Raw genomic sequence first — 13901 nt, forward strand, 5'->3', positions numbered from 1 at the left:
TGATCCCCTACAATCTCCTACAGCTATAGCACATTATGACTCTAAGTTTCCATATAAATATAAATGTAATATATTGATCTCCAATGCTTCTGACATCAGATCGCCCATCTTCATTATCATTCAAGGGCTGTGAGGACTAAGAAAACTTGTATAGGTGCCATAGCTACTTTTAATCTATTTTTAAGATTCCTCTTATCCTGGGCACCTGGGTGGCTCAATTGGTTAAGCATCTGTCTTTGGCTCAGGTCATGACCCCAGGGTCCTCCGATGGAGCCCCACATTGGGCTCCCTGCTCATCTGCTTCTCCCTCTCCATCTCCCTCTCCACCACCCCCCCATGCTGCCCTCATGCTCTCTCACATTCACTCTCTCTCAAATAAATAAATAAAATCCTTAAAAAAAAAAGAGTCCTCTTGTCCTAAATTGTGTGAAATTCTAAATTTTAATCATTTGCCATTAGAGAGAGGGAATTTAAGAGGCCACAAGAATCTCTGCTTTCTCATTCCATCTTTTAGGTTTTGTCTCTCATTTAAAATCAGACAATCCAGCATCCAAGGCATATGCTGCAGTGTAGTGATCTTGGCTGATGGGTAAAAGCAAATGCTTTTGGCTCTCAAACTGGGTCTCTGTCTCCCTGGAAATATCATACCTCAAGGGTTACAAATGCCTACAGGCACCATGAAAGAATGCAAGGGAGTGAAGGTAGCCAACCAGAGAATACAGTGGCTAGAAAGTACAAATCCCATTCAAAGGCGAGAGCCCATTGTTGGCTCCAGCCAAGTGTCATCATGCAGGAATGGAAAACTGGTATTGTTAAGTCTGCTGATTTTTCAAGAAAAGAGAGAAACAGATGCAAAACTTTATATAGACTCCCCAAATTTTAGGTGGTGATGACTAATTCAAATTATCAGACCAAACCAAAGTTTGAAGGATGAATTTGGCCCAAGGGCTGTTATATTGGGACCTCTGAGTAGCATATAAGTTCCACAATTTCCCAGCTCCCCCCAAACTCCTCAAATATCTGTTCAGTTCTATGGCATCCAAACTCAAGGCTGGGCACAGTTTCTCATTTTTGGCAAGATGAGTTCAGTCCCTGATTGTCTTCTTGTATTTAAGTTAAAACCCATTCCCTGCAAGGAGGCAAAACAGGAAGCAGTATATCCTTCTATAACTATGCCAGGAACTATCAGATCACAGATAAACAGAATTCATCTAGCTCCTCTACACATAGCCAGGCTAGTCAGTGATCTGCTTGGTATCAACTAGAAGAGCAGAACTTTTACGAATTCATTACCTAAAAATTAAATCCATGTTTGTTAAATCTACTATCCATAAGTCGTAAGTGGGAGCATCATAAAATTACAGGACTGGAAGTTAAATTGGATGGCCCTAAAGTCTGCTATCTTGTTCACAGCAAACTTATACAAGACTAAGGAGGAAAAGTCCTTTGGACTCTTGCATTAAACTTAAAGTATAAATCTTACCTTGTGTAGGGATAATTGCCGTTCCACAAATTCTGACACGTTTGCCCAGATAGTAGAGACTTCTAAAATTCAAAGGAAATAAAAAATAATTTATTTAAGCACTCATGCAATAGAATCTAGTGCTAGTAAATAAAAAAGTAAATATGAAATGCAGAATCAAATAATGGTAATTCCTAATTAATTTAGAATTAACAGAAAGTAAGGTCATTCCCCAAAGTTAACTTTCCTAGTAACTAAAGCTCACCCTTTTAAGTTCCAAAAATGTACTTAATAATAATAATAACAATAAATTTTTGAATAAAATCTTTCTAGGATAAAAAGAACTGTATCACATATTTGCTTTTATTCTATAAAGGAAATTCTATAAATTCTATAAAACTGTGACAGAGTTCCTTTTATCCTATAAATAGAACTAGCCAAGTAGAATCTAGACTTTTTATAAGTTTTTATTTAAATTTCAGTTACTTAACATAGAATGTAATGTTAGTTTCTGGTGTACAATTTAGTGGTTAACACTTCCATACAACGCCTGGTGCTCATCACAAGTTCGACCCTTAATCCCCATCACCTATTTCACCCTAGCCTTTTCTTTTCTTTTTTTAATTAACATATAATGTATTATTTGTTTCAGGAGTACAGGTCTGTGATTCATCAGTCTTACAGAATAAACAGCGCTCATCAAAACACATACCCTCCCTAATGTCAATCACCAACCACTTCATCCCACCCCCCTCCACTCCAGCAACCCTCGGTTTGTTTCCTAAGATTAAGAGTCTTTTATGGTTTGTCTCCCTCTCTGGTTTCTTCCCTAGCAAATCATCTTCTTTACCAATTCATCTGTCGATGGACATCTAGGCTTTTCCCATAGTTTGGCTATTGTGGACATTGCAAATTTTAGGATTATTTGTTCCAGCTCTGTGAAAAAAGTTGATGGTACTTTGATAGGGATTGCACTGAATGTGTAGATTGCTCTAGGTAGCATTGACATCTTCACAATATTTGTTCTTCCAATCCATGAGCATGGAACGTTTTTCCATTTCTTTGTGTCTTCCTCAATTTCTTTCATGAGTACTCTATAGTTATCTGAGTACAGATCCTTTGCCTCTTTGGTTAGATTTATTCCTAGGTATCTTATGGTTTTTGGTGCAACTGTAAATGGGATCGACTTCTTAATTGCTCTTTGTTCTGTCTTGTTGTTGGTGTATAGAAAGGCAACTGATTTCTGTGCATTGATTTTATATCCTGCCACTTTACCGAATTCCTGTATGAATTCTAGCAATTTTGGGATGGAGTCCTTCGGGTTTTCCACATAAAGTATCATATCATCTGCAAAGAGTGAGAATTTAACTACTTCTTTGCTGATTCAGATGCCTTTTCTTTCTTTTTGTTATCTGATTGCTGAGGCTAGGATGTCTAGTACTATGTTGAACAGCAGTGGTGATAGTGGACATCCCTGCCATGTTCCTGACCTTAGGGGAAAAGCTCTCAGTTTTTCCCTGTTGAGAATGATATTTGCTGTGGGTTTTTCATAGATGGCTTTTATGATATTGAGGTATGTACCCTCCATCCCTATACTGTGAGGAATTTTAATCAAGAAAGGATGCTGTACTTTGTCAAATGCTTTTTCTATATCTATTGAGAGTATCATATGGTTCTTGTCCTTTCTTTTATTAATGTAGTGTATCACACCGATTGATTTGCAAATGTTGAACCAAACTTGTAGCTCAGGAATAAATCTCACTTGTTCATGGTGAATAATCCTTTTAATGTACTGTTGGATCCTATTGGCTAGTATTTTGGTGAGAATTTTTGCATCCATGTTCATCAGGGATATTGGTCTGTAATTCTCCTTTTTGGTGGGGTCTTTGGTTTTGGGATCAAGGTAAAGGCTGCCTCATAACATGAGTTTGGAAGTTTTCCTTCCATTTCTATTTTTCGGAATAGTTTCAGAAGAATAGAATTCTTCTTTAAATGTGGTAGAATTCCCCTGGGAAGCCATTTGGCCCTGGGCTCTTGTTTGTTGGGAGATTTTTGATTACTGCTTCAATTTCCTTGCTGGTTATGGGTCTGTTCAGGTTTTCTATTTCTTCCTGGTTTAGTTTTGGTAGCTTATAGGTCTCTAGGAATGCATTCATTTCTTCCAGATTGTCTAATTCATTGGCATATAGTTGCTCATAATATGTTCTTATAATTGTATTTCTTCGGTGTTGGTTGTGATCTCTCCTCTTTCATTATTATTTTATTTATTTGGGTCCTTTCTCTTTTCTTTTTATAAGTCTGGCCACAGGTCTATCAATCATATTATTTCTTTCAAGGAATGAGCTCCTAGCTTCATTGAACTGTTTACTGTTCCTTTGGCTTCTATTTCATTGATTTCTGCTCTACTCTTTATTATTTCTCTTCTCTTACTGGGTTTAGGCTTTATTTGCTGTTCTTTCTCCAGCTCCTTTAGGTGTAGGGTTAGGTTGTGTATTTGAGACCTTTCTTGTTTCTTAAGAAAGACTTGCATCGCTGTATTCTTCCCCCTTAGGACAGCCTTTGCCACAACCCAAAGATTTTGTTGTGTTTTCATTTTCACTTGTTTCCATGAAGTTTTTTAATTCTTCTTTAATTTCCTGGTTGACCCATTCATTCTTTACTAGGATGCTTTTCAGCCTCCATGTATTTGAGTTCTTTCCAACTTTCCTCTTATGATTGAGCTCGAGTTTCAAAGCATTGTGGTCTGAAAATATGCAGTCTTTTGGTACTGGTTGAGACCTGATTTGTGACCCAGGATGTGATCTATTCTGGGGAATGTTCCATGTGCACCAGAGAAGAATGTGTATTCTGTAGCTTTGGGATGGAATGTTCTGAATATATCTGTGAAGGCCATCTGGTCCAGTGTGTCATTTAAAGCCCTTATTTCCTCATTGATCTTTTGCTTAGATGATCTGTCCATTTCTGTGAGGGGGCTATTAAAGTCCCCTACTGGACTTTATTGTATTGTTGTTGTATTGCTGTTGTATTGTATTGTTGTTGATGTGTTTCTTTGATTTTGTTATTAATTGGATTATGTAATTTGCTGCTCCCGTGTTAGGGGCAGAAATATTTACAGTTGTTAGATCTTCTTGTTGGATAGACCCTTTAAGTAGGATATAGTGTCCTTCCTCATCTCTTATTACAGTCTTTGGTTTAAAATCTAATTTGTGTGATATAAGGATTGCCAGCCCAGCTTTCTTTTGATGTCCATTAGCATGATAAACGGTTTTCCACCCCCTCACTTTAAATCTGGAGGTGTTTTTGAGTCTAAAATGAGTCTCTTGCAGACAGCATATCGATGGGTCTTGCTTCTTTATCCAATTTGATATCCTGTGTCTTTTGATTGGGGCATTTAGCCCATTTACATTCAGGGTAACTATTGAAGATATGAATTTAGTGCCATTGTATTGCCTGTAAGGTGACTGTTACTGTATATTGTCTCTGTTCCTTTCTGGTCTATGTTATTTTTGGGCTCTCTCTTTGCTTAGAGCAACCCTTTCAATATTTTTTGTAGGGCTGGTTTGGTGATTGCAAATTCTTTTCGTTTCTGTTTGTCCTGGAAGCTTTGTATCTCTTCATTTTCAATGACAGCCTTACCCTAGCCTTTTCTTAATGACCCATTCAAAAAGCATTTCTGGAGTGTCTACTCTGTGCCATCTGATAAATATAAACCTTCATTCATATACCATTCTATAACACAGGAATAAAGTCAAGCACCATTGAGGCAGGAAAGGCTGTTGTCTGTACATTAACTGTCTCCATACTTCTGTATTTGCTTAATTCTTTTTTCTTGGTGCGGGGGGGCTCTTTAATAAGAGATTTTGTGTATGTTTATGTGTGTGTGTGTGTGTGTGTGTGTGTGTGTGTGTGTGTGTGTGTGATCTTTCTCCACAACCCTGCCCAGATGATAAACTCCATGACAGCAGGGACCTAAGTTGTTTGGTGCACTAAATCTTTGTGTACTATCAACAGTGAGTAGCATGTAGTAGCCTTCAATATTTTTTAAATGTCTTATGTCTATAGAACATCATTACTAAATCTATAAAACAACATATTCTTTTTCTAATTGAGATTCAATTGACACAATATTATATTAGTTTCAGGTGTACACCATGATTCGATATTTGTCTATATTGCAAAATGATCACCATATTTTTGCTTAATTTTTGACTTGCTTTTCATTCTCATTTGTTAATGTTAGACTACCACCTGTCACCACTCTCTGCTGCTAGTGCTCTGCAGAACCCCTGCCTAATCCTAATTTACTGCTCTGACTTGCTGTTTTTGATTTCAACAGATATACTAATATTATCTCTAAAACAATAATTTTTAACCACAGACATTAGGGTAGGGACCCAAGGTCTTGAATCAGTGCATAGACTTCTCACTATCTGCTTTGAATGATCAGAGAGAGGTCTTCTATGTTTTTCTTGTTCTGAGCTGTGTTCCCCACCCCCCCAAAAAAAAACTGTGGAAGAAAAATAAGTAGTTGCCAATAACTAGTGTTAAATATGGGATATGAAGTTATACTCTAGGTATAACCAATATTTAGAAATACAGAGACTTGGTGGTGGCCACTGCAGAATGGACTTTGCTGGCTCATGCGCCTCACTCCCCTTCCTCCGCAACTGAGTCTGACAAACCCAATATGGCTTAGAGTGAGAAATTTGATAAATCAAAATTGAAGAAGACAGAAACTCAGGAGAAAAATCCACTGCCTTCCAAAGAAATGACTGAACAGGAAAAGCAAGCAGGCGAATCTTAATGAGGCGTGCACAGCCAACATGCATGGTATATTCCACAAGCATTGCCTTCTTACTTCTTTTAGCTGTTTAACTTTGTCAGATGCAAAGAAGTTGGATCAAGTTTAAATGGCTGTGCTGCCCTTTTTCACATCAAAGAATTCAGAACTACTGACAACGAAAACCACACTTGCCTCTCCCATCTGCCTATCTGGCTGGAGGGGAAGGAAAAGAACTTGCATGTTGGTAAAGGAAGAAGCTGGGTGGGAGGACAGTGAAATCTAGAGTAAAAATGAAGCTGGTCCAAAGTGTCCTGCAGGCTGTAAAATGCAGTTTAACCAGAGTGACAATTTTTTGTTCAATTTTAATTATTGAAATGCATAATTTTTAATATACAAATAAAAAATTTTTAGACTTGGAAAAAAAAAAGAAACACTGAAAATTAAGTCTGTGTTGACATCTCCATTCCAAACCCAATGATGTGTGTGTATTAAAGATACTTTCCAGGGGCACCTGTGTGGCTCAGTCAGTTGAGCATCTGACTCTTGATTTCAGCTCAGGTCGTGATCCCATGGTTCTGGGATCCAGTTCCATGTTGGGCTCTGTGCTCAGTGTGGAATCTGCTTGAGATTCTCTCTCCTTCTGCCCCTCACCCAGCCCATGCTCTTGTTCTCTCTCTCAAATAAATAAATAAAATCTTAAAAAAAAAAAAAGATACTTTCCATTGAGGAACTCTTTGCAAATCAAGAGTGTTATGTTTTATTTTTTTAAAGATTTTATTTATTTATTTGACAGAGAGAGAGAGAGAGAGAGCACAAGTAGGCAGAGAGGCAGGCAGAGGGAGAGGGAGAAGCAGACTCTCCACTGAGCAGGGAGCCCGACATGGGGCTCGATCCCAGGATCCTGGGATTACGACCTGAGCCGAAGGCAGCTGCTTAACCAACTAAACCACCCAGGTGCCCCTAGAGTGTTATGTTTTAATTCTCAAAATAAAAGATCAAGAACAGTGACATTTACCAGTTTGCCACTTTGGGATATGGATGCAGCTGGTGACAAAAGACAAATTCTCTCCCCACTTTGGAAACTGCTTGATTTATTTGTATAACTTTTATTTCTTTTTTTTCCTTTTTTTAAAATTTAAATTCAATTAATCAACATATAATGTATTGTTTGTTTCAGGGGTATAGGTCTGTGATTCATCAGTCTTATACAATACCCAGTGTTCATTACAACACACACCCTCCCCAGTTACCCCATCCCTCCACACCCTTCCAGCAACCCTCAGTTTGCTTCATATGATTAAAAGTCTCTTATGGGGCACCTGGGTGGCTCAGATGGTTAAGCATCTGCCTTCGGCTCAGGTCATGATCCCAGAGTCCTGGGATCAAGTCCCACATCGGGCTCCCTGCTCCTTGGGAGCCTGCTTCTCCCTCTGCCTCTCTCTGTCTCTCATGAATAAATAAATAAAATCTTTAAAAAAAAAATAAAAGTCTCTTATGGTTTGTCTCCCTCTCTGGTTTCATCTTGTTTCATTTTTTCCTCTCTTTCCCCTATGATCCTCTGCCTTGTTTCTTAAATTCCACATGTCAATGAGATCATATAATTGTCTCTCTCTGATTGACTTATTTCACTTAACATAATATAAAACTTTTATTTCTAATGGCTTAAACCACTACTTAAGGCAGGGAAATTGCAATCTTTAATTCCAGTATATCAGGATTATAAATATTTTTATTAATATGCCAGAGAAGGAATAGGTAGGCAATGAGAAGTAGCAGTGATTCTCATGGGCATCTGGGAACAAGTTGGGTGACAGAAATTCACTCACCCACCAAAGAAAACTCGGGTTGCATGCTACAGTGAGCCAAGTGACAAGATTACAACCAAGTGTTTCCTCTTCTCTGCTCCATCCTACTGTATTCCCCACTCTTTCCCACCACCATAGACAAAAGAATTCTACTTCTGGTTGCTAAGAACTAAGAAGGTCTTACAACCAATCCCAATTGTATACTGAGTCAAAATTTTCATCATGACCAAAAATGTCATTAATTTACTAATAATACAGAATCTCCATACCCAGATTTACATGGAGACCTTTCAAATTAAGTCAAAACTATTAAGTCTTTCACCTAGACTCATGATAGGCAGCTCAAATTTCAGGAAAACAATCTATACCAAAAGGAAATGATTTAATTAGAGCCAGGAGAAACTATATAGCTTGCAACCAAACCCTAATGAAAAGACTTGACTGAGCTTAACTGGAAATTTGAGGATCATCTTTCTTCATTTGGATGATATATTCAAGTCATGTTATTTTACTCTATACAATCTAACAGGCAAAGTTATATAAGAGCAGAGTTTATTATTCTAAACCGAAATTTGCTATTTCTTACTGAAGAAAAAAAGAAAAGCTGCACATCATTCCCTTTAGGAAGCTTTAAGGTCCTGCACTTCAATTGGAATAGACAGATTTGAAAATCTTACAAACTATGATTTTTAACTTTAATTTTTCTGACATCCCAAAGTCAGAGAGGGTATCACTAAATCTCAAAACAAAAAGAATTGTAATCCAGTCTAAGAAGCAAGTTAAAGAATATGCTAATTTTACATTTTAGAGAAAGGTATAATACCAAGAATCACTATTATAAAGAAATAATCCCTAGACATACCTTCTATACTCAGTTCAACCATCATTTGACCTCAAATTCTAAACATTTTATGCATTCAAAACCATATTTTTAAACACAACACCAAGTAGCAGGAATACTGTATTTTATATATGATCATTATAAAAAAGAACTAAGTGTCCATTATGTAAATTATAGAATACATGCTTGAAATAGATATTAATACCAAATATAAAAGATAAGCTCCCTGACTTCGTAAGACATCTTCTAAAATTAAAATACCAACACACAAACAAAGTAAAATATTCAAGAATGATTTGAACAAAGAAACATATTCCCAGAGCATAGTGCAGTGAAAAGATCAGTGTGTTGCACTGAAGACCTACAGCCTTCCTGCCTCCAAAGATTGCTAGCTTTGTAGTCTTCAAAAGTTTGACCGAGTTCACATCCATAAAATGATGACAGGACCTTCTAAGTACCATAACTACATAATACTTAATTTCAGTGAAACATATGGAAGTAACAGGACTCAATATATACAATGATGTAAAGTTAATTTATGTGTTTTGCTGAGATTGGAAGTTTATCCTCATCTCCTTCACAATGGGTCATTTGTGAACGTTAATAAGTAGTTACTTGACTTCTGTTTCTGTCCTTCAACCAATAAAGCTCTTGCTGAGGTCCCCAATGGTCTCCTTGTCAAAAGATTCAATAGATATGTTTAATTTTCACCTCTCTGACCTCTCAGTCATATCTAACACTGATGACCACTCTCTCCTCCTTTAAACACCTCTCCTGTTGGCTTTTGTGACAACTACAGTCTCTTGGGTTTTCTTCCTATCTGTCTAGCCATTTCTTCTCAGTCTCCTTTGTAAGCTCATCTTTCTCAACTCAGCCATTAAATGTTGGAATTTTTGGGCACCTGGTTGGCTCAGTTGGTTAAGCGTCTGCCAACAGCTCAGGTCATGATCCCAGGGTCCTGGGATCGAGTCCCACATGGGGCCCCCCGCTCAGTAGGGAGTCTGCTTCTCCCTCTGCCCCTTCTCTTCCCTCCCACCCCGCTCATGCTCTCTCTCTCGCTCTCTCTCTCTCAAATGGGTAAATAAATAAATAAATAAATAAATAAATAAATAAATAAATAAATAAAATGAATGTTGGAATTTTCAAAGGTACAGCCCTCGGCCTTCATTCTTCACTCCAGACTCTTCTTAAGCAGTCACACCCATGCCCAGGGCTTTAATGACCACCAAAATGCTGATGACCCCCAAGTGTTTTTTTTAGAAGCCCAGATGCCCTCCCCATTTTCAGGTTCTGGACCTGTGTATCCAACTGCCTCTTTGGATATCTCACAGAGACTCTTCACGTGCTCAAAACCAGCATCTTCCTCCCCTTAAATCTTGCCTGTATCCAGGGTTTCAATCACAATGACTGGCACAATCATCTATTCAATTATATAAGCCAGGAACTCAATTCATCCTCGAGACTTCCTTTCTCTCCCACCTTCCTATCCAGTTCACCACCACAATCTGTAGATTTTACCTCTAAATAGCCTTTCAATCTGTCTACTTCTCTCCACTTTTACTGCTACCAATTTAGACCAAGCTACTATTCACTCTCACTTATGGTACTGTTCTAGGCATCCTTGACCCTCCAATTCATTCTCCACTTGGCAACCAAAGCAATCTTTTTCAAAACACAGACTTGATCACATCATTCAACTCCTCCTTTAGCTCCATGCAAAACACTTAATGGCCTTCAATCAGGTTTAAAATAAAGGCCACTATCCTTAATATGATTTACAAGGCCCTGCATCACCTGACCTGTTTCTCCAGGCTCCTTTAGAACACACTCACTCCTACACTTACAAAGCAGCCATTTTTACTTTCCTTCAATTCCTCAAGTCACCCCTTTCATCAACACACTCTTGTTTTTTCATCAACACACTTTCATCAAACACTATTGTTTTTTCCTCTGCCAAAAACACTGTTGCCTCCCCTCCACTCCCTACCATACTGATCCATCTCATCTATTTAACTGCAACTCATTCTTCACGTTAGCTCAAATCTCTTCTTCAGCAAATCTTGACACACATCCCCATCCTCGCCCTCAGTAAAAGTTCCCAGTGTACCATGCACCTCCTTCTTAGTAGCACTTACTAATTGTAAATTAATATTTATTTCTGTGATTATTTGGTTAATGTGTATCTCTTCCCCACTAGACTATAAATTCCAAGGTTTTTGCTCACCATCAGTTCTCTGGTACCCAACACATAGAAGGTTCTCAAAATCACTCATAAATAAATTATATATAAATTTATAAATATGACAAATATTTTTAATCCATAAAACCATTATATTTAATGCTTCTTTTAGAATTATTGTAACAGGAAAAAATAGGAGTGATGCAGGGGAAAGAAAAGAGGCATCTATTCCTATTTATTTTTGTCTTCTTCAGTCATTTGGTTAAAGCATAGGCAACGTCCCTAAATTACAAGACTTGATAGTAACAATAGTTTCCATTTCTAGAAAACCAAGGGCTCCCATTGCTTACAGACATCTCAGTGTCACTTTAGGGGGACTCTTCTAAGAAACTATGCTTTTGATCAAGTCTAGTAAGATTTCTATAAGAAGCCGCCGGGTCTTCTTCCAACCACCCAGTTCCTTTTATGATCATCTCACTTAACACAACCCCAAAACATCAAGGGCAACCAAGGTAACCTTTTCTTTGCATGAAGTCTGAGAAGGAGCCATTTGGGGTGGTTGTTTTTAGCTAACATTTATTGAGCTCTTACTTTGTGCTAGTACCCAAGTTAATACATTATCTCCTTTAATCAAAATCCTCAGCTGGCCCCTTTATTGATTCCCATTAAGGCAGTCAATAAAGAAACTGTCTCTGGGCATCCAACGTGAGCCTGCTGTGATTACCAGCTGGTTGCCAAGACAAAATGGCCACTCCAGAGGATAGGGAAGATTTTCCACTTCCCCACAAGCGGGTTAAGATCCAGCCCCCAGGGCCCTCGCCCCACATCGCTTACCCTCCTGGCTCAGTGACAGCAGCGTGGGCAGCACCTGCCTGCCCAGGTCTTGCACGGAAGGGACAATGGTGTCCAACATCGCAGGTCTCCAGTTGGCTAGGTGCTCAGTCTTCGATGGGTCTCTTCTTTCTTTATATGGAGTTTGTACAAAAGTGAATTTCCCACCCTTCAATCCCCTCTCCTCAGAGCTTTGGATGTGCCTTAAAAACAAAAATTACCAAATCTTGATTTTTTTTCTTAAACGCTCTTTCTTGCTGTCCCTCCCACCATGTGCTGGCTCTGCCTGAGTGGCTCCCGCCGCAGGAACCCTGAGAGCTGTCCCGCACCAGTATGCAAATCCAAGCCCTCGGGGCCACCGAGAGGCCCAGTGAGAGGGTAAGCGGGAGCCAAGAGCTGGCAAGGAGGACTAAGGGAGGGAAGGCCAGCCGCAGGGAGGGCGAGGTTTGTTGCTAGGACGCGACAAAGGCTTCCTACGTTGCTAGGGTGTCAAAGTAAGGCCTTGGCCCCGCCTCCTATGATGGGTCGGGCGGGGCCCCACGTTGCCCGGGTGATTCCCGAGCTCCCAACAGCGAGTTGGGGAGTAACTTCACGTTTTTATCTTTGTTTTTTCTTTCCCTTCTTCCCCTGGGCAGCGAAGAGACTTGCTCGTTTTTTTAAGCACTTTGGACCAATTTGGGAATACCTTTTAACCCTGGCGGTGGACATTTGAGTCTCTGGATCTGTGTGAGGGTTGCAGTTTGAACTGGACCTTGTTTCTCGCATTTGGTTTTCTTGGGCTCTCTTCTGAGGAAATGGAGAGCTGGAGGACTGGGAGAGAAACTGACGTTTCTCTAATGGCAGTCATTTTTTAATTCCCTGTACACTGCACGAATGTCATCCTACAGACTTGTTTTAATACTCTCCCCTCTGCTGATAATGAATTATCCCAAAGTGAACACATACCTAAGCCCCACCCAGGTCAAGAAATAGAACCCTTACATCCATCCCTCACTACTCAAGATTAGCCAAGCTACCCTATCTCTCTGAGGTTCTCTACAAAAACTGAGAGTTAATAAAACAAAAGTCACACAAAGAGTTTTCCCAGAGTGTGTCCCACAGAATACTAACTTCTTATGGTATAAATAAATGATAAGTGCAAAAAGGAAGGGAGGGAGAGGAAGGAAGCCCTGTCACCACAGAAACACCTCATTCCTCCTCCAGGCATTACTCCAACAAACATGATAAATTTGTTTTGCCTGTGTTTGAACTTTTGGAATCATATAGCATGTATTATTTTGTGTGTGGCTCTGTCATTCAACTGTGAGATTCTCCATGGCTTCTGTAGTAGCAATTTGTTCATCTTCACTGTTGCATATTATTCCTGTGCATGAATATGGCACAATGTATTTATCCATTCCACTGTGGAGGGAATATTTGAGTTATTTCCATTTGGGGGCCAATAGGAACAATGTTGCTGCAAACATTCTTGAGCAAAACTTTTGATGTACATACATACTCATTTCTGATGTATAAACAATTAGGAGATTACTGGGTCATGGGAAATGCAGATTTTAACACATAATGCCAAGCAGATTTCCAAAGTGACTGTTGCAATGGTGGTGGGAGGGAGAAACTTCTGGCACTTCATGTGAACAGAAACTAGGGATGCCAGACGGCCTGCAATGTACAGGACAGTCCTATACAATGAAGACTATTCCACATTCTGTACTATGTTGAAATATTTCAACAGACTTCCATATAAGAAAAAAAAAAGGCTGCTTATGAACCTAGAAAAAAACCCACTTTAAGTGCAAATACAAAGAAGTTTCTGCTTAATTTCAATATCACTTAATTTCCTAGAAACTCAAAATCCAAGTAAACCGGGGAATTATGCCTTTTTTTTCAGGATTTAAGATTATGCCTTTTTTTCATGACTTAAGAAGAATTCTTTACTATTTAGGAAAACTATAATCATTATGATGGATGAGTCTCATGGCTGTTAAGTAGCCAACACACTT

General features: G+C 38.9%; 1 protein-coding gene and 1 pseudogene across 6 annotated transcripts in view; one reads left to right on the plus strand and one right to left on the minus strand.

The window, feature by feature from the left end:
• Window positions 1-12318, minus strand: part of CCDC81 (coiled-coil domain containing 81) — a 51906-nt gene extending 39588 nt beyond the window's left edge. For all 6 annotated transcript variants that reach the window (XR_003517455.1, XR_003517456.1, XR_004819419.1 and 3 more), the window contains exons 1-2: window positions 11905-12318; window positions 1484-1545 (exon numbers count right to left, since the gene is read on the minus strand). Coding sequence is in view for 3 of the 6 variants with exons in the window: in XM_027579646.1 (XP_027435447.1) it covers window positions 1484-1545; window positions 11905-11983 (141 nt within the window). In the remaining 3 variants the exon portion in view is untranslated. The remainder of the gene's footprint in view (window positions 1-1483; window positions 1546-11904) is intronic.
• LOC113914369 lies at window positions 1632-6266 on the plus strand (annotated as a pseudogene).
• Window positions 12319-13901: the final 1583 nt, after the last annotated feature.

Source organism: Zalophus californianus, chromosome 11, assembly GCF_009762305.2.
Source record: "Zalophus californianus isolate mZalCal1 chromosome 11, mZalCal1.pri.v2, whole genome shotgun sequence".
Classification (NCBI taxonomy): domain Eukaryota; kingdom Metazoa; phylum Chordata; class Mammalia; order Carnivora; family Otariidae; genus Zalophus; species Zalophus californianus.